Raw genomic sequence first — 22,147 nt, 5'->3', positions numbered from 1 at the left:
CCTAAATCATATTATCTGCGCAGAACTACTACTGAAACACGTACCTGTCACCCTTCTCTCCCCACACCACCTAACGTTAAGGTGCAAGTTATCCCTCTTCACTTTTCCCATCCACACCAGGCCATTCTAAGGCAGACCTAACATAGTCCAGCAAGTTGTCCAAAGGGCAAGATAGTCCAGCAAGTTGTCCAGCATCCCGGTGGCCACAGGTCTGTGGGACAGCTACTCTACCATCTGTAGAAGTTCATGCTCCTGCTGCTGGAAAATCTGCCCACCTTTGTTCTTTACCTGATTTTTACTTTGTTTTCTTTCTTTTTTTTTTCCCCTCCATTTCTGAATGCAGTTTTGTACCTCATTTTCTGCACCCAATTTCTTCCCAAATGAACAACCCACTCCTGATTACTTCTATTCCATTGGTCCCAGTGGGTGGCCTTGCAACTCATCCCCCTCTACAGCTGCCTAGTTCACATCAGTTACTTTCAGTTTACACATCCTCTAAGACAAAACACTGTACTTGAGCCTTGATAACCAGTTAAATACAAGCACTTTCCTATCTATGGCATGAAGAGTGTGTGTATGACAGCAAGATGTTTTTCCAGACTATTTTCATTCTCATACACCATCCTGTTCTCACTTAGCTTAGAATCACAGACCAGTTTGGGTTGGAAGGGTCCTTAAAGACCACACAATTCCACACATACACTCCACCATGGGCAGGGACACCTCCTCCCAGGCTGCCCAAAGCCCCATTCAGCCTGGCTTTAAACACCTCCAGGGATGGGGCATCCACAATCTCTCTGGGCAGCCTGTGCCAGTGCCTCACTGCCCTCTGAGTGAAGAATTTCCTCCTGACATCTCATCTAAATCTCCCCTCTTTTATTTAAAGCCATTCCCCCTCGTCCTATCACTCCACTCCCTGACACAGAGTCCCTCCACAGCTTTTCTGTAAGCTCCCTTTAGCTACCGGAAGGCCACAACGAGGTCACTCTGGAGCCTTCTCTTCTCCAAGCTGAACATCCCCAGCTCTCTCAGCCTTTCTTCATTGGAGAGGTGCTCCAGCCCTCTGATCAACTTTGTGGCCCTCCTTTGGACCTGCTCTAACAGCCCCACATCCTTCTGGTGCTGAAGGCCCCAGACCTGGACACAGCACTCCAGGTGGGGCCTCACAAGGGCAGAGGAGACGGGGACAATCACCTCCCTCTCCCTGCTGGTCACCCCTCTGTTGATGCAGCCCTGGGCCTGGCCCCTGATGCAGACCTGGGCCTGGCCTTCTGGGCAGCAAGCACACACTGCTGGCTCACGTTGAGTTTTTCATCTACCAGAACCCCCAAGTCCTTCTCTGCAGGGCTGCTTTCAGTGAGTTCTCCCAGTCTGTACTCATGGCTGGGATTGCCCTGACCCAGGTGCAGCACCTTGCACTTGGACCTGTTGAACCTCACTGGGTTCACATGGGCCCTCTTCTCAAGCTTGTTGAGGTCCCTTTGGATGGCATCCCTTCCTTCATCTGCAAAGTTGCTGAGGGTGTGCTTGATCCCATTGTCCATGGATATTAAACAGCACCGGTCCCAAGAAAGATTCCTGAGGGACACCGCTCATCACTGACCTCCACCTGGACATAGAGTCATTGACCACCACTCTCTGGCTGCGGCCTTCGAGACAATTCCTTATCCACTGAATGGTCTCCACCCTTCAAAATCCATCTCTCTCCAATTTAAAGATAAGGATGTTGTGTGGGACTGTGTCAGCTGACAGGTTCTTTAACATGTTCTTTGGACAACCTCCGTGTTTCCTGCAGAGACCTTACAATACAAGACCTGGTATTCCAAGAGCCCATCTTTCTCATGTGGGGTGACTTAAAGAGATCTAAGTGAGGACAAACTCCAGAGGGCACATGACCAAATGAATCATTTGTGAAACAGACAAACAGAAATAGCCCAGCTCCAATGTGGTTTCAGAACATAGAAATCAAGTCAACTTAAATCCAAAAAGATGAAATTCAAAGAGGAAACAAACATTGATTTGCTCTTATTCCCATACGCTCCAAATAAAGTTGACAGAGCATTGTTAACTATGTTTTGTATTTCTTGGCAGTAAAACGAAGCACTGTGTAGAGATAATATCCAATGCCAGTTGTACCAATGCCTGAAGGAAACAGCACAAGCAGAGCTGACTGCTTTGAGCAGGGAGCTATTTTCACTCTCTTACACTTCTGGTGCCTGAGCTAGTGTGAGTGAGCATGCTTAGAGAGGGAAATTGTCCCACAGGAGGCATATTTTAGGGAAGGGAAAGTTTTAGGTATGATGTGAAACATCACAGTTAACATTCACAGGGTTTTGACTGCAGATAGTTAACTCGCTAGCCACAAAGATCCATCAATCATCACAACATACCCCTCCGATCCATAATCATTCTTGACAGCAGGTGGAAGTTTGTTGTTGGAATTAGCAGTCCGTCTCCCCTCACTTCAGAGATCACTTCCTTCCAGCACGGTCTCAGCGTCTGTAGAGCAAGGCAGCATTAATATATTTTTCTCCCTCCTGATACTGAGCAGCCTATGATTAATCACACTGGCACCGGATCCTATTCTGATGAGAAAAGTAAGCTAAGCATTACTTATTTTCCTAAATATGTTAGGCATTTACAATGTGTTTTTAACAGCTTTCCAGTTGATACGCTGAACTTGTGTGACACTGGTTTGAATTAAGGCAAAGCAAAATGGCAACAGCTTAGTATGTGGAGATCTGCTGGCCATTTCTAAGCCCATACCAGGCTCCAGAAGAAACATTAAAATAATTATTTTCTCCTTTTCTTCTAAAATCTGCTCTCAGTACAAACCAGAACTCTATTACCATTCCAGATAACATTCCATTGGCGCTTGCTTCTTGCATGTAATTAGCCTGTTCACGATGTGCTGGTGACATTGTTTAATTTAACACTTTCTGATAAAGAAGTTCAGCTGTCAGAACTGTTTGGAATTTTTTTTTAGCATTGAACTGGGCTGCAATCTCTGACTGCTTGGCCATTTTTTAATTCCTATGTTCTGCAAAATAAAGCCTTTTTCATCAGTGAGCTCAGGGCCCTTCAGCTGGGACATCTGCCCTCCTGTCTCCTCAGACAAACAACAGCACCCTAAGAGATTTTTTTCCAAACATTCAAATTTTAACTCATTCATTAAAGTCAGATTCCACCACCACTACTCCTTATCACCATTTTTAATGCAATTAAGTGATTTGATACTCTTTTACCCGGTTGTTGACTAATTCCCAGTTCACCATCCTGTAATATTTAGCAATTGTCTCAAAGCACTGTATCATGTGCAGAATCTCATGAGGAATTCAGACGCTATAATTTTATTACCAGTTTCTTAATGAAAGCAGAACATCAGACTGAAGCTAATCTATTCTGTTGACACAACAAGCTTCAAACTCCTGGCTTACTCTTTCCTAATCAGAAGCCTAATCAAATTTTACTTGTTAATATGATCTGATTATTAACCTGCTCAGGAAGGAATTATCTTTTTTTCAGTTTTTCAAGTCAGGACCCTCCTGGGCTCACTGCATAAATCTAGACAGTGACAAATGGTGGTACAGAGCACCTGCCCTCCTGTTTTGCTGGGATGTGGCTTCGTCACCTCTTAAATAATGAGTATGAAGGAGCAAAAGCCCAGCAAACATCATGCCTGTGTCAAGACAAGGGTGCTTCCATAGACTGCACTCCTTGCTCTCAGGCAGGGCAGGGCTACACTTAGCATCCCCCACACCAGTCCCCTGTCTGATGGAGCTGCAGGTCTCCCTCACATGCATCTGGCAGAGGAGGCGTGTGTTGGATTACAGCCTGCTCCTCTAACCTCCCTCCCCCATGAGACAAGGTTATTGCTGCTTCCTCTGCGGCTGGCAGCTATTACTTAACTGCCAGCTGTGCTCATCTTTGCCTCCCTGCCTCTCCCTGCGCTAAAGCGCTGATAAAGCTGAGGTGTATTCGAGGGCAAGCAGCCTCTTGCTTTGCACGGCAGCACGACAACATCCTACTCTTCAGTACAGCACCTGGCTGCAATGAGGTGGCTGGGGGTCAGGGACGAGGAGGGAACCTTGAGAAGATTGCATCTGAAGGGAAGATGGGGTGAAACGTTACAGAGCACCAGTGGAAGACACGTCCGAGAAAAGGGGTGCAGGTGACAAAAAGCAAAGGAGGGGGAAATGCATTCCAGAGAAATGGGAGAGAGCATGGAGAGCTGGGAGAGCATGGAATGGATATCCGAAAGAGCAGACTAAACGTGCAAGTTCACAGGCTGGAAAGAAAAGGAAGGCTGGTGAAAGAGAAAACAGGGCAGGGAAAGAGCATGAGTAAACAGTAGCAACCGTTGGCAAGACACTGAAACACTACTGAGAAAGGACATGTAGCTCTTCAAAGGATAGGCACGGAATGACAAGCACCAGACAAAAAAAAGACAGGTTATCTGAAGAAGATGAACATCCTCAACATTTCCTTGTTTTGTACACACGCTTTTCAAAAAATATTCTACACTGAGAACATGCATTAGATTTGTATTTGCAAAGAAGCATTAGAATGAAAAGAGAAAAGGGGAGGGAAAGCTGGAACAGGAAAAAAAATGCCTAGTGATTTCTACCTTGTGCTCCCAATTTCCACTGGCAGGCATTCAGAATGGATGAGGTGACTTTTTAGCACTTGTATTGAGTCCATGCTACTACCTGGAGATTGAGGGAGAAAGGGTTTGAACATTTCTGAAAAATGTGCACTTCTTCAGAGTACAATCCCTCAAAAAGAGGTAGCAGAGACTAGAGTGAAATAAATTATAACATGTTCCCTCCACCACATAGTAACAAAGATAAGCTTTCCGTAAAAAAATACCTGATACTTTTTTTTTTTGGGGGGGGGGGGGGGGGGGGGGAAGGAAAATGAGTAAACAAATCCATCTGATGATAGATGGATGTCACCATGGATAGCTCAGGAAACAAAGTATTAGGAAATCATTCTAATTACTGTGAATCTTAGTAGATTTAAGCATTCAGGGGTCATCTATCAAAATTAAAGCATGATGTGATTAGAGAACTGCATTAGGACAGGATCCATCTTGCATTACAAGGGAGCTTTCCAAAATTAAAAACAACATACAGGGAAAAATGTCATTCCTTTGAGCTTTTGCAGAGATCTTAGACAACTTGTAATTAATATGCATGCACAATGACTTGCAACATGGTGGGTAATATCACTGTCATGTGCCTTTTTAAAACTTGGTAATTTTAATGCCATTTTTTATTAATATGATTAATGCAAGCTAGTTTGCGTAGATGGGAAAGAACAGAAGCAAATCACAGTTAGCTGTCAGCCTCATTTAAATTCAGATTGGTAGGAATATATACTGCTCTCTGGCCTAAGATATCAAATGGAAAGAAGAAGAGAAGAAAAATAAAATACTCAGAGAAATTGAACCGTTACTTACAGAAGAGGGTCAGATGTTGTCACCCACATAAGGAAACTTGTTCAACCATACTTTGGGACATAATCATACCTTCTGCAGAATGCCAAGATAATGGATAAGGACTTCAAATGAATTTTAATAAAAGACAATAGTATACAGGCTGTAACTGAGTTTTACGTTAACAAATACTCTCCAATAGTGAGCTGGAAAATTAGAGGGGCAGCTTAATCCACACTGCCTTGATTTAGGCTCATCACACTCACAAAACATCCACTTACGAGAAATGAATCTTTTTTCTATAATTTGAGACATCATTATAAACAAGCATGTGCTACTGTGGCTCGAACTCAAGGCAAACGGAGACAGAAGTGATTGGCATCTCTGAAAGCCAAACTCAGATTAAAAACTTGTAGGGGATCTTTTCAATTTGGCCGTTGTCCTTCTGTTATTCATAAAACCATAGAATCACAAAATGGTTTGGGTTGGCAGGGACCTTAAAGACCACTCAGTTCCACCCCCCTGCCATGGGCAGGGACACCTCCCACCAGACCAGATTGCTCAAAGCCCCATCCAGCCTGGCCTTGAACAGCACTAGAACAAAGGTGATCTGAATGTGGGCTGCAAGTCTATAGGCAGCTTGCTGGGACAATTAAAATCCACCTTGCAGCACTGCTCCAAGTCACCTCTTCTCCTGTAGCTGTGTTCTCTCTCAATACACCCACAGCTCCTCTCCCCTCTGCTGCTTACCATGGTGCAGGAATGGAGTAGATGTCTTGTGCAAGCAAGCAATCCTGCAGAAAGTCCCATTTGTCTTATGTTTGCTACACATCTGAAGAACTGCTGCTATGCGTGCAGAGCCAGCCCTATATTTCAGGTACTGTTTTATTTCAGGGTTTGCTATATATATATGCAGTAAGTCCTCTAAACTCAGAAGGACATGTCCTTCACGTCCTCCTGTTCACACACACACATGAAGTGTGGATTGAATGTGCAGGGGACTGGATTTTTCAGAAAAGCTGTGTGCAGGGCCATGTATACACAGTGCCTGGCCTAGGCAGATGTGCTCAACTCAGCACATCGAGAAGTTCCTTCAGAGGACACAGTTATCTCCTTGTTTTATAGGACATGGCCTTTTAGTAAGACTTCGGTCAAACAGTTTTGAAGTCAAGGCGAGGAAATCACTATCCATATATTCAACCAATTATGAATTTTGACTTTTTTTTTTTTTCACAGAGAGAAAGCTGAAAGAGTGAAATGAAACCACTGTTGAAGTGAGAGACCACCTGGGTACAGGTGAGCACTAGAAATCTTGTACCTGTATTAAGTTTAGGTAAGCCAGACAGTCAAGGTTTAGAAAGTGCAGGCCTCTGGATAAGGTTAACTGCACTAGAAAATCTGTACCTTGGTGCTAAACCGTGTTCAGAAAAGCTAAGCATCCACCTATGAACTAGGTGGACTATGGCCTAACTGGACTCCTTTTGCTTTTATTATTATTATTATTATATTTTTATTAACAAGAACAATCACAAGCAGGATTACTATTCTGCCCACCTCAGCCTCCTACTTATTTATCTTCTGTCTGATCTCCATCCTGGAAAGCCTCTCTCCAGCTAGTCTTTCTCCTTTCCTCATAGGAAGCGAAACAAAAAGAACCAGTCTTTCACTAAAAGCCTTTTCTGCCTGCCATTAAATTCCCTTTAAAGCATTTCAATGGCCTATAGATCTTTCCCACCAGCTTCAAGTATTTGCTATAATTTTACTCTTTATTATCTCTGCTGTTTCAGTTCTCCCTTTTCCATCTTCAATCTGGCTTTAATTGACCACTGTCTCCCAGAAAGTTTTTGGTCTTGTGGCCACAGATTTGGGAAGGGATGTCTTCCAGTTTTCCTTAAGTATGTGATTGGCACAGGTAACTAGACAAGAGGAGGAGGAAAGTACTGTGTTCTTGCTTGGTGGGCACCCGCTTACTGCTGAGGAAAAGATTCCAGTTACTGAGGGTGCAAATAATTCCAACGTTGTGTTGTCAGGAATGATAGCACCGAGGGCACAAACAGCACCTTCTGCAGCAGACAGAAACCAAAGCAGCTGCAGAGTCAATCTTCCACCAGAGCACATTTAAAGCAAATTTCCATGGCAGAGTCAAAACACCACCACCGCTGCACTCAGCCAATGCACAAGACTGTTTTTAAAAATAAATTAAATAGTGCAGATGTCCCAGGAAAGAGGTGGCACAGGATTACACAGAATTTCCATGTAACAGCAACCAGCTGGAATCCTCCCCTGTTGAGTAACAACCAAGTTGTTACAAGGTATGTAACTTCAAAGCATTTAAACGTACCACATTTCATTACAAAACGTAAGATTTGCTAAGAAGTGGGTGAAAAAAGACACCTCCTCCCCCCCCCTTAAATTTCCCCATCCCTATAATTATTCCTTCTTCTGTAACATCATTTCTCTGCGCTAGTGCAACCTGCAAGCTCTTACACATTTGAGCTGGTTTTCATATGTCTAATAAATTGGCCCCTGCTTAAAGTGGACCTACTTGTCATTAACACAGTCACTGTGGAGAAAATCACTAAGTCAGGTAGATGAGTTTGTCATTTGTATGCTCTGACTCACCTCAAGAAAACAGCTAGCACCTTAGCCTTTCTGGCACCCATGCTTTATTACAACCCATACAGTATGCTAACATTTTCATTCTCATTTAAATAAATAAATAAATAAATAAGTAAATAAATGAGAACCTCCTCTTTAACAAGGGACCAAGACCAGTAGGTTAAACCTGCTCCCAGAGATGCCACAACACACACAGCGCCCCTCTACCCATTTTCCTGGAATTTTGGTTCACGTGGGAGAAGACTAGGGTAAGCACCAGGTCTGGTACAAGGAATAATATGGGAATTCTTGCCCAGTCAATTGCACTTCCCTCTAATTTGTAGCCTCCCTTCAAGAAACATGGAAACAAGACATTTTAAGTTGATAAAAGCAGTCACATTGGTGGCGCCTCACACAGCAGCCTTCATTTGGAGTCAACACAGACCAGTGGATGCCTGATCCACTGCAACTGTACAGCCCACACTCAGCAGCTCTTCTTCTGCTCACTTCTTACCACAAACCACAGCATGCCTTTTTCCTGAAACTCCCCTAAGAGTCTACTTAACTTAAGTTGACACATTGCACGTGTTCACAGCCTGAGATGCCTGCAATCAAGACATTTTGTCAATAGATTAGGAGTTACCATTCAGCGTCAAGAACATTGAAAAGATGAGAGCGCTATGGATGCATGCAGACAAGTGTGAGTCCAACAAAGTGTGAGTCTTTTTGTAGTGTTACAACTACAAAAGATACAAGCCACTGACATATTTAAAAGCTTAAGATTCTCAATACTGTATAGATATTTGACCAGCCAGACAAGAAATGGCTGCACTTAGAGCAACACTTACATAGCTGGCCAGGTAGCTAAAGGAAGCCAGGTACTTCAGCTTCTTTTGTTGGCAAAAACAGCTGAAGAACAGATAGCAAACAGCTTCTAATGACATGGCAGCTACTCACGTTGGAAGAAAGAAGCAGCAATAAAGAAGAAAAGCATTTCTGCAGCTGAATGTTCCTAGGCAATGAACATTGTAAAGGAGGAGGAAGTTCATAGTACGATGTGCCAGGATCTTGCAGAAATGGGCACGAGCTCTCATCAGGTGTGGTACTCATGCTGCAATAGCCAGCAAGCATGTGAACACAAGATATCAAAATTTATCGAGGAAAGTCTGAACCACACAGGAATAGTTTCCTAATGAGCAAAGAAAAGGGAGGAGGGAAGCTTAGAGAATATATAAGATGAACCAAGATGAAAAAAGTGAAGCATGAGAATGAAGAAGTTGAGGGGAGGACAGCAGGACAGCAGGAGATAGCTGTAAGAGTATAATTCAAAAATGTGCACATGCTGTTACTGAGAGTGGGACTGGAAGAGAGAATGAAGATACTAAGAAAGATCCTCAAAAGGTAAGAAGAGTTTTCCCACTGCCACATTCCAGGTGCCTGCAAATTAAATCTAGCTGTATTCCACAAACATCTGCAAAGGTACCTCATCATGGTACAAAATCTTCCTGTGTTGAAATTTCCATGCTACCTTTCACAGTTGCCAATATACAGTGCCCATCAAGCAATTAATTTTCTTGTTCTCCCCTACATGTCTATTTTCTCAGCTTTTGTCTCCTCTTATTCCTGTTTTATCCTACAATAGGATGTTAATGTATGTCTCCACCTTACACTAGAGGGAAAATTATTGGTAGAGAACCTGGCCTTTTATTATGCAGTCTCCATTTGTACAGTATCTAGTTCGACAGGGGGCTGACTCACCACTGTAACAACAGCATTTGTTCTCAATCAGATAAACAGCTAGAATGATAGCAACATATTTTTCTTTTTTTTGTGTTTTCTCTATCCTCTGCAAGATGAGAAAAAACAGCAAACTAAAAATAACTACATTGAAGTGTCAGCATCCTGACAGTTTCTTATTCATGGGGCTTCACATTTTCTAGGAAAAAAAATCTCTTGATTTTGAGGTAGCAGAAGCTTGCTTGAGGTAATGCCAGGGTCGAATAAAAAGCAAAAAATGTTTCATTATATCATGAAAAAATTAATAGAAGCAAGTACATTGATTAATTAGAGCATAAGTCCCTTCTAATGGCTTTATCCCAGATCATCAGCTTCTAATTGTCTTTCATTTCAAGCCATGAGGTCTTTGGCACATGTACCTTAATTATATCTATCTGATTTTTAAATCAATAGAAGTGAAGGACAGATGTGCCTTCGTTGACGTAGTGTTTCAGTAGAAGTCTGACAAGCAGAAACTTATAGTAAGAGAGTCCTAAGTGCTTTAACAAGGTACGTTCAGAAAATCTGAGATCCCTTAATTACACTGCAGATTTGTCTGGATCCACTTCTACATGAAGCTTTCTGCCCTCCTATGGCCTTTATACACTGAAGTATTTGAAAGTAAAACAATCTGACACCAATACAAACAAAAACAGACAAACAATCAAATTTACACAATTGATACAGTGTTAAAATGACAATTGCCGTATCAGCTCATGGGAACATATTACAATTAGAGGAGAACTGATTTTGTTCTGTAATAAAAAGAATGTATTACTGGGTAGAAGTGCTAAGATAAAGATGTTCAGCGTACATCTGAACACAAAGACAGATATTGAAACATGTTTTTCTTCCTTTTAATGCAGGCTATTCCAGTATGATCTATGAAGAACTTTTGTCTCTGATACAACCGCAAAACAGTGTTCCTGGACACACAGTTACATGTTTTTCTCTTTTCTCTCAGCTTCAATTTAACACCTTTATCAAGCAAGAACTTTTTTTTTTTTTAACCTCCTTTCCCTTTGAGCAGTCTCTCTTTCTCCTTTTATTTCCCCACCATTAATATGCAGAAGGACATCCTTGTGCCATTCAGCTCTAGCCTGCTGTTCCTCCTTACACCACAGCAAGTGCTTCATGAGGAACTTTCTCTGAGCACCGCTGACTCTTTATTCCTGCACAGTGGGAATGTAGACAGCACTGCTACTTGCATCACATACATAAAAAATGGGAAAAAAAGGAAGAGAACCACTTAGAACAGAGAAAGAGAGAGAATAATTAAGGGAGAAAGGAAACAAACTGTAGGCACCCATGAGATAAGAAGCCCTCTTTATTGGCTCACATGAAGTTTGCTTTCCCAGCACAGGGAGGCAAATGCATTTCTTTTCACCTGCCCTTTGAACTATCCATATAAATTCCTGTTAACACATGATGGTTTGACTACTCCTTTAAATTTAACTCATCAAATTTTGTCATGCAAAATGATAAATGATCCACAATCACCAAAGAGAAAGCTTGGACAAACAGCAAAACTGATCCTGCAATGCTTTGTGGCGTTGTTTGTAGTCAAGTCTAGCACCCTTTGATCACAGCACCATTGTAGAAAGGTCGAATTTCTTATTCTCTTGACAAACCAAGCCCGGGTGTTTTGCAGCTTCCAGTAGGTCTTCTCCAGCACCATGTAAAAAGCCAACCTCCACTTTCATAAGTATAAATAAATGAGTCACACTTATGATGCATATTTAAATTCCCATCATCATACAATTAGGCTACAACTATGCCTCTCAAGAAATAACATACTCTTACAGCATAAACAAAAGATCAGTAAAATGACTGCTTGCCACAGGGACACTGCTTTACAACCAAAAGATATTCCCCTCTGCGTGAGTCCTGGTATCACCACTCCTAAAATGGCTTTCAAAGCATTTTGAAAAACATGTGCACCAACTCCTGTAGGCACCCCACACATACCAAACTACAAATTAATCTGACAGAGCTTCCATAAATAAGCCAGGTCCCCCCTCCCTAATTGGGAAGGGAATGCGAAAACTCATTAGAAACCATGGATTTTACTCAACAGAGTTTAAAGATGAAGAACATCAAGGTAAAGGATTGAAAATAATGGCCAACTCTCCACTCAAAGCTGCACAACCAAACAGTGCCATTATCTTTCCCTGATATTTTTAGCGTCAGTTGCAAATTCCAACTTCTCTCTAACTCAAAGGCACATCCTAGCAAGGTTTCCTGCTGTCAGGATATGGCTTTGTAAAACCAGTCCCTTGGTTTGAATAAGGCCCGATTCATTGGTGCAAACATAGCAGGCAAACAAGTGCCAAAGTCTTAAGGACTTTACTCTTGTTTCTTATTCTCTAATCTAAGAAAGCCCACTGTCATCGCAGCTTCAACTTAGCTGACATGCAGCCCAGAGATCAGGCAAGCATTTCTAAGCTTATTATGGGCTGTTTTTTTCCCCTGGAGTCTCCTTCTCTCTACATTTTATTCACTGGACATGTAAATGAAGCATTGTCCAATTTGTTCCTGAGTTTCTTACACAAATGCAGAAGTGTTCTCCTGTGTACATTTGTAAACTAGTCTAGTGGCCTGGCTCACAAACTTCTGCAGCCTCTCTATGAGTTTGTGTGTTAAAACTGAAATACACATAAATCATATCTTTTGAGTGATAAAACTCAAACAGGCTTTACTAGTATCACAGAAAATAGTCTGTCCTCTACAGTTTAGAGAGGCATAGACAGACAGAACTAGAAAGAGAGAATCTCCCTTCTTTCTTTCTCCCCATCTGCCCTCCACACTCTGGAATGGCGGCCAAGGGCACTATTACGGTATTTCTGAGATAAAGATTTTAAAAATTTGATACTAAAAGCAGCTACTGAATTTAGGCACACAAATAATTTTAGATGCTCCAAGTGAGACATTTTAAAATATTTTGCATGATCAGGAAGCCACTTTTGAAACTTGACCATGTGAAAGTGAGGTATTCCAATTGACACCCCCTCCCAACTGCATTCTATTTGTGCAATAATAATTTTCAGCATGCCCGCTGGCTGTATGAACTAATACCAACAATGAGTATAAAACACAACCACATAACACAACTGCTCTGCAGTTGGAAAATGTTTTCTGCCACCACTTTGACAAGTGAAACACAGATTTCAATACTGAGAAAGTAATTTAACTTTCATTTCAAAGAATAACTTCTTCCAAGTTCTGCATGGAAGAAGAATGAATGCATAACTGGACTGCAGACTACTGGCACTCAGTACAGTAGAAAGTATCACCCTTAATACTGTGTAAGGCTTAAATTGATATTCCTGTAACACACAATTCCAGCCCCAAATGAAACGCACCCTCTGTGACTCACATATATTATGACCCTTCTGAAGACTTGAGGGAAGGTCCTCTGCTGTAGCAAGGTCTCAACACTGTCTAGATTTAACTAGATTCTCCAAAGTTGGCTTTCATACAAAAGTCCTGAATGACAAATAAGTCTTCTTTGCTTATTCGTTCATTTGCAAGACTTGGTGAACTGCAATAGGCCTTTCTCACTATCAAACTTGCTTAATTTTATGCATATTTTTCATCTTAGATGTTAACTAAGCATATTTTTGTTACAATATTGAGAACAAAAAAAGAACACTGTCTGAGACTTGCTGTTAATTAAAAGCAGCCTTAAATTGGATTATTAAGCCATACGATCTACCATTTGTGTTTTAGCTAATGATGTTATCTACATTTCTTATTTACTTTTGGTGAAAGAACATTCATAGAACAAACTACTTTCTTTATTTTTTTGTTCTCCTTCTTCTTCATTTTCTTCCTTTGCAGGCCTTCGGTAAAATCATTCCTTACCCATTTCCTCTGATATACCTTTTTACCCTGTTATCGCCATCTCGCCACCAAGAGATAGATAACAATGTCTTGTTCAAACACCGTAACTGTTCAGCAAGCACCGGTAAGCTGGCATCATTTCATCAACTATATAAAGAGCAGAAGTTTTCTTAATTGTTGATTAAACAAGGAGGACAAAAAATAGGTGGAGATATGTGGCTCACTTAAAGCCACTGTTCAATATACACCTTGAAAAATAAGGATGGAGACATACAATAGCTTCCAAAACCTGAAAAAATATTCATAAAAGCTTTTTCACTATAAGTACCAATCTCAACCAACCAACCAAACAAGCAGCCAGTGTTTTTCCCGAAGTCTCTTTTCTCCACAGACATGCTACTAACAAATCAGCCAACCAGTCCCCCTTCACACATTTCATACAGCCACCTTGAGAGACTTCGGTCTTAAAAGGGAGAAGACCAGGCACTCTCAAGAGGCATGAATATAACTGTAATGAAGAGAATTCAAATACAATGATGATACAGTGCAAATAATACAAGATCCCATATGGGCAGATCATTAAAAAATAAATTTCAGCTCAACCAACCAAGAAAACCAATCCACACTGCTAAGCTAGTTTCTACATCAACAGAAACCTCTGTATTAGCTGTTAGTCCACACTGCTGTGCTTCTCGCTTGTAAGAAATTGCAAGAAAATTAACCTTTGTCCTGTGTACCCCATCACAGAAGCCTTGTGACCTTCACAGGGGAAATTATATCAACCTTTAAATAAGCAAGAGAATGACATGGGTTTCAGGATAGGTTGAATTTTACTGCTTACACAGTGTGTTATGCTCATGCACGTGAATACAGCAAGTTACACGACCACAAGTGAAAAGCATACCCACGTCTCCAAAAATGAAGCCACAGACAAATTTAAGTTGGTCTGAGCCTCTTAGGAATTATTATGGGATGTGTTTAAAATGGGAACCGAGAGTCAGTTTGATGACAGATTCACAGCCTACAGTGGTGTCCTGGTCAGCCAATTTCTCGTATCATAGAAACAAGGCACAGATACAATTAAGATTCTGCCTCTCCTAATAATCTCAGAGACTGTTTGGTCAGCAACATCAACACATCAAAGGAAAGGATGCCAATGTTTGAAGACAAATCTGTTTAACTCAAAGCCAGCTTTGGTTATTGTTAATAGTCTTTTTGCTAGAAATATACCACCAAACAGATAGGAAAGCCTTCAAGGTCTAGAAAACACCATGCTAAACCACTGGCAAGAAATGTTGCTCTGAGAACTGACTGAGCAGTTTGCCACACAGAATTTCACAGCTATGCCAGAGACAACAGCGAATGGGGGGTGAAGGAAATAGTGTGAGGGACAGGCACATAATGCCTTTTCCATGTGACTACACTGTGCCCCAAACGCAGCAAGTCAGTGCACTCTGTGCACACTAAAACTTGGAGATTTCCTCCTCTACACACACACTGACACAAAAACAATTTTCTAAGATGTTGGGCTTTTTTTTTTTTTGATACGCATTGATACATATTTTTCTTTAATACGTACCCCTCCAGCAGCACCATACAAAATCAGGAACCTTCTATCTAAAGTCATGTCACAAACATTGCTTCACCTAAAATGCTACAAAAATATCATCACAACCAACCTACAGGCAAGGTTACCTGACAAATGAAGTACGATGGTCTCTTGGGGGGGGGGGGGGTGGAGCACTGGTAGAATCATCCAGATGTTGCATTTTTGTCTTCTTTGTGGGGACAATTTTCAAGCTATGTGATAATCGTTTATTTGACATCAAAGTATAGAGTCAGACTTTTATCCCAGCAAGTCATGGTAATCAGTTACCTTAATCTGCAAGCGACTTCCCAACTTCATTGACATGTCTTATATTATTTTTCCATTTTCCCCTTCAACCTGCACCTCACTTAATTCTAGAAGTAATCAAATACATTTTTACTATAAGGTAATTATTATAATATAAGCTACAAACCACATTTGTTGTACAGACCTCTTAGCTTTCATTTTGAGACACAAGTCATCTCAAATACAAGGACTGTTATTAGAAGATGATGCCTTTATTGGTGTCTTTTCACATCTCAGAAACACAACAGGGATCTGCTGGAACAAGCAGTGGATTTCATCTCCTTCCCCAACAAACATACAAACTAAATTTATCATGAAACATAGGAGTATATTTCCAGGCTAGGAAAGGAGCAGGAAAAAATGCTGATGATTATATAAAGGAAAACAGGCTTTCTCACAGAATTTTGAATCCTTTTTGGATGACTATGTTCACAGCAGCCAATTCAGATATGGCACAACGAATCTGCATAGCGATTAAGAGACAAACAAGACTAGCAGAACACTTGTGAGAAGAAAATACAGATGTATGAAAATACAGATATGGTCACAAGCTGAGATGGCAGACTGTAAAACGTAATTAGTAAGATGAAGGATGCAGTAAGATGAAGGATGCACTGATGGTTGATGTCATTGTAAAGAGAACTGGGGTAGGAGAAGAAAAACAGTCTTAGAAGGAGCAGATGAGAATGCAAACAAGTGATGCATCTGCTGTGAAAAAAAAGGCAGGGCTGAACTTGGCCCAAGCTGGGATGCGTGACAGCAGGATGATTTGAATGTCAGTGCATAAGCCTGGATAATAAAGATACCACTGATAACAGCCTCAGTGAAAAAGTACAGAATTTTGAAAGAATGGTTCAACAAATACACATTGACCATATGGAACTGGTAAAGAAGATGTAAACTTCAAGAGGAAACACCTGAAAAACACAATGTTCAAGCAAGACAATAGCTTCAGGAGATTAAGCCAGCTAATACTTTGAGGTATTTCTGAATGACTGATAATGCAGACTTACTTATCTTTGTACAGCATTTGAAATTCTTTGATACCCAATCTGAAAATTAAGTGAGGCAAATTCTCTTACAGCATGTATTGTGCAGTACTCAGCTATCTAAGGAGAAAACCTGGCCTTTTGTAACATGGATGATGATACAAGCTTGACTATTCTGCACTTTCAGTTCAGCTATCCAAAAGGAACAGGTATTTTGCAGAAGTGAGTACCACTGCCTAGTTTCAAACTCCACAGGCTGGCATCCTTGGAATACTTTCTCCTCCACGCTTCACCAGATTAGTATGTACATACATATACCCTTCAAAAAACAAGATGATGAACTTTAAAACAGAATTGCTTCCACATAAATCCTTTTGAAGCTTTTGGCTGTTCTGCTAGCACCAAAAAACGTTACGAGCAGAGTGCTACTTCACACTTCCCTCTGCTGCTAAGACCCTGGCATCCTGTTCCGAAATAACATGAACGCAGAACATCTTGGAGAAGGACACAGTAAATGAAGACTGAAGTAATCTTCCCAAATACTTCATTTGAACTAGACACTCTGGAGATTCAAAACAGCTAAATCTTGTACTCCAAAAAGATAGAGGGACTTGGACTGTTGGAGCAGAATTATCTTCCACGCAGTTATCTGCTCCTTTTCCATTCTGCTGGCATCCATGGCGATTACTGCAGTAAAGAAAAGTTGACTTCTTTCAAACAAATATAGTTAGGCATACATTTTGGTATCAAAGTAACACAAAATGTTTTAAAATCCATATTTAATCTTCCTGATGGAGACTCGCTGCAACTGATAAATGGAGGAAGGTAACTTGCGCAGAATTAGAAGACTAGGTCTATCAGAAAAACTAAAAACGAACAAACAAAAAAAAACAACTCATTGAAACATTCTTAAGGCACCCAGCTGCTAAAATGTATCTGTGACACAATGAAGTGACAGCTGACTTTCACACCAGAAGAGGAGAAATGAAAGAAATAGGCAGCTGTAGGACTAAGGATGAGTATACCAAACAGTTACCTTCTCTATTTAGTAATATGTCTATAAGTAACCAATATAATGGACAATAATTTAATATGGATGGAAGAAAGTAGCAGGAAAATCCGATCATTGATTGTCTAATCCCATCTTCAGGTAACGTGGTTGGGCTTTAAGTAGTAACAGTTCTATTGTAATTCATCATACTGACATCAGATTTTCTAAACTTTTTCAGAATGCTGGAATACAATAACAGGAAAGGAAAAAAAAAGTGTTTTACACTCCTAAAATATTTTTAACATTAAGAATATAATGGTTGAGAATGCAAAGCACAGAATGTCAAAGCAGTATCTGTGCAAGTCTGTTGTCATTTTCATCAGCAAAAAATCCTGTAAATTAATGTACAGTTGGACTATATAGTTGTTACTTTTGATTCTAAATATTTGATGATTTTTCTGCTATACAATTAAGACATGCACATTCTGACGTTACTGCTAATTTTCAGTACTGAAATTTAGAAGTGAAGTAATGTATGGGGATGCAAAGCAAATGTCTGAATGCAATGATTAGCCTTATTTTACAGTGAGGCCTTTTTTGTGGCTTACAAACCGATGGCTTGTAAGACCCATACCGATGGTAGTGTATGCTTCTAAAGCAGCATATGAAAAGGGTTAATATTCAACAACAGAGAGACAGAGTCTTGAAAAATCACGGAGCAACCCAACATTCTGTTAACATTAATTTTATAAAATACCTTACAAGAACAGATAAAGAACTTGAGCTTACATAATAACCAAAATTAAAAAAAAAAAAAAGTTGAATAAAATATAAATTAATTGAACACGTCACTAAGTTTGCCACATGTTAGACAAGTTTATAAAAGGCATTTCTCATATAAAATAGTTATTTGGAAGAAAATCCTTCAAAATGGAAACTAATTAAGTCTTTTTTCAAGAAGTCATTCCTACATGCGCTAAATTCCAGGTCAGAAGGTAGTAACTGAATCTGCTTAGAATACACCGTTCGTTCATCTGCTTCAAAATTTGTCAAGCTTTAAGACGCAAATTTAAATGCTTTTAGGTCAGAGTCATCAGTGCAAAGAAAAGCTTCAAGCTGAAAACGAAACATATAACAGAAGAAATGATCCTGGTACAAACTTCCTAAATTCACATTATGAAAAAATCTGTGCCAGATGCACTCTTCAGATATTGAACATTAAAGATTTTTAACAGTGGCCATTTTAGGGTTCCAGCCAAGCCATTAACATAGCTAATTATGTTCAATTCATTTATTTTAGCACAATTTCAAATTTTTCCTAGAGTCTTTAGAAAAGATCCATGCTACTGGTGTCCACTTACTTTGCTTAACTTCTGATTCAGCCAATTTGCTTGAAATTTAGCCAGAAGGAGATAAAGTTTACCTACAGACAACAGAATGGTAGCCTAATGCCTGCAGTGACATTTAGTTGGAGGAAATATGCCTGTAGCCTTAATCACGACAGCACACATTTTTAAGTTTAACCAACTTTGTTCATTCTGTTCATTCAAGCAGTCTCACTAGTCAGTCTTACTTAAAGTTATATACGTGCACAACACTGCCAGACTTGAACCCTTGAGTCTTTAAAAGGTTAAGATGTTTAGAGAATTAGACTGTAGCCAAATTATTTAAGCCTATTAATTCCTGCATAGTAAGCATCAACATTCTAACAAAGCAATTTCACTCTGTTTGACTTCAAACTACTAACCAAAACGGGTTTGAAACAGTCTTTACATTTGGCTATTTAGAAGTGGTAATAGCACACTCATTTAAAGATTAATGGAACTCTTTTCCAAGTCACCATTAAGAATATTGTTCATCAAGCATTTTCAACACATACTTAAAAAAAAAAAAAGTTATTGCTGGTCACAACCAGAAAGGAGAAGGAAAAAGACATTAAAACCTTAATTTATCAGGCAGCAGTTCCAGCCTCTAATTAAAACAAAAGGTTGTCATTTACACTAAGATGTTGCATAAAAATGAGAAAATGAGAGGGTTCTCCATTACAATTCAGAATTCAATCTGCAGATTGTTTTCTCATCCCTGCAAAATTCTTTTCTTCACTGTCATCATTGCTATGCTGGCAGTTATGCTAGAACCACACTTAAGTAATTCCAGTAAAACTGCACTGGTTTAATTTAATTTTTTAAACGTTTAATTCAACTGCATGTGTAATTTTCAATTTATAGTTAGTTGAAATGCTAGAGTGATGCTGTAAACAAACCAAATACATAACAGGGCTCAAGACTGCATAAAACTTTCCCCCAGAACAAGGGAGAGACTAAAAGCACAGAATATAACTTCAACCAAAACTTTTCATAAGCTGTATGCAACAAGTGAACATTTAAAGGAAGCTGTAAATGCCCTTTTGTAGAACATAAACTCAAGAATTATTTACTTAATATGGAACAGAAACACTTATCTCTTCCCTATACCCTGAATTCCTCTAATCATCTTTTATCACTGAAACAAAGCAGATTAATGATAGACATACTATGCTTTGTGATACTGTAAAATAGTTTATTTAATTAGTTTTAAGAATAAGTTATTTGATGAAATGGTGGACTTTGAGATGTCACAGCAATTTCCACTGGATATTTCCAGTTACTTTGAATCTTGCAATTCAGGCATTTGCCATGTTCAAAAATTTTAAGAACAAACGCATTGGCTGCTGAGATCTGATCCTGTAAGTGGCGCAGCTTTTATCACTTGCTATGAGTGAAGGAGAAAACTGACAGCTGAAAGGGAACAATAAATATATAACTCACACCCAGCTTAGCACAATGTGAAAATTCTCATATACTGGTCACATCTCAAAATGTGAAAAATCTAACTACCGCATGGTTTTATCTTTTCAACAGTAACAGAAGAAAAGAAGACTTGAAGTTTCCTACGAAAATGGGGAAGCAGCAATCAAAAACTATTCTGGAAATATTTGGACTCTTAACTTTCAGTGTACTAAGAACACAACCATCTTCTCTCTGTCTTTTCTAAAGTTAGAAGAATTTTCAATTTGGCTTGCATCATTTGGGGCTTAAAAATGAACGTCAAAGCCTGTAGTATCACTAGCCATCTAAAGCAAAGAAATGTATTTCCAACTAAGTAGCTGGAAAGTGAATGAACGAATTTGGATATTAAACACATACTGGAGAATAATAAAGTGTATGGAGGAGATTACTAAAGAACTTTGCAAAAAAATATTGCTACAGTAGCATTAGGAATTAACAGTGCATCAAAATTTTGAAGTTTCCATGTTAATACAAACTGATCCAAGCCACAACGAACCACAGGATAATCACTCAGAAAATTAACCGCATTCTACTTTGCAGAAGCTAGAACTGGAATTTACCTGAATACCATTGATGTGATTCAAAAAGATTCCTTCTAGTCTGGTGTGCCTTGGTATACATACGTCACAGAGAAGTGGTGTAATTAGTGTGTAACCAAAATGCAGTACATTATCATGTGCATTTGTTTTGTTGTTTGTTTGTTTTGAACATTTGCAATCAAATACTCAATTATTAAAGAGCATTTACATGTCAGAACTCAGTATCACTGCATGAAGTATTGTAATTCTTGGTTGGGATATTTTTTGTTCTTAATTGTAGAAGCTGTGTATAAAAAGACCTTGAAGATTATAGGTCATGAAATTCATTTTAAACAGAAAGCTGCCCAACATTACTGTCAAAATACCTTTAAAAAGGCAGTTCATAGACATAATAATGTATTTTACATTCAGATATTTCCTCTCTCAAAAACAAAGGAATCTCAGAAGAAAAAAATAATCAGTAGTGAAGGCCACATACTTTTGCATTTGATGAGCTGAAATGCAAAAAACAATTAAAGCATCTTGTAAGAGAAAAAAACAAAACAACAAAAACAGAATTTCTGGAAAGTGATGATTTAGTTGATGGGGTGGTCAGCATGGAAACTGTTGGGAATGCTACAGCAGAACTGACCAAAAGTACAAGGGGATATGAACATAGTACAGGCATCAACTAGAAAACTGTAACTTGCCAACTTGTAAACAAGAAAAAGCATTTCACAGATTAAAAGTTCTAGGGAAGTAAACTTCTTTAAATTATTTTGTCAGTTCAACCCTGATTTAAAAAAGTATGGCTAGCAAAAATACATAAGCCTCAGCATATTTATAAGTCTTGATCAGAGCAGCCATGAGCCTTTGATAAACGGCTGGAAACAGACACCCTCCTATTAAAGATGAAAGAAAAATATTCTGTTCTCTTCTTTCTCTCATTTCCCAATCCACACATGTGTATGTAGAATTCACATGCTCCAGGAAAATCTTCACGCTACTATAGATTGAGACGTGGAGAGACTGGTGGAGGAAAACAGACAAACTCTCTTAAAATACTACGGGCCACGTCAACATTATTCTGGGCAATTTCAAGTGCCCTCTTGACTTCTTCAAAGGAATAACCTTCTCCCATAAGTTTTGCAATTTTTGCATCCACATTTTCCGTGGAACTGTCAGAGCTGTATGCTTTCCTGTGGTGTATTTCTGGTGCAGTCCTCCGAGGAAGTGGTTTAGGGGGCCTGGCTGGTGCTTGTGAACCATCTGT

The 22,147-nt window shown here is 39.7% G+C and overlaps 1 protein-coding gene across 11 annotated transcripts in view; it reads right to left on the bottom strand.

Annotated features, from left to right (window-relative positions):
- Positions 1-22,147, bottom strand: part of CBLB (Cbl proto-oncogene B) — a 166,729-nt gene that overhangs the window by 9,645 nt on the left and 134,937 nt on the right. For 8 of the 11 annotated variants that reach the window (XM_067002731.1, XM_048057221.2, XM_048057222.2 and 5 more), the window contains one exon: positions 11,121-22,143. In XM_067002731.1, coding sequence (XP_066858832.1) covers positions 21,881-22,143 — 263 coding nt within the window. In that variant the 3' untranslated portion in view covers positions 11,121-21,880. Of the gene's footprint in view, positions 1-2,390; positions 2,500-11,120; positions 22,144-22,147 lie in introns of those variants that run through there. The other 3 variants (XR_007160749.2, XR_007160755.2, XR_007160750.2) reach the window with 1 other exon arrangement.

This window comes from Anser cygnoides, chromosome 1 (assembly GCF_040182565.1).
Source record: "Anser cygnoides isolate HZ-2024a breed goose chromosome 1, Taihu_goose_T2T_genome, whole genome shotgun sequence".
NCBI classification, from domain to species: domain Eukaryota; kingdom Metazoa; phylum Chordata; class Aves; order Anseriformes; family Anatidae; genus Anser; species Anser cygnoides.
The sequence above is the reverse complement of the archived record's forward strand: the minus strand, read 5'-3'. Positions and strand labels throughout refer to the sequence as shown.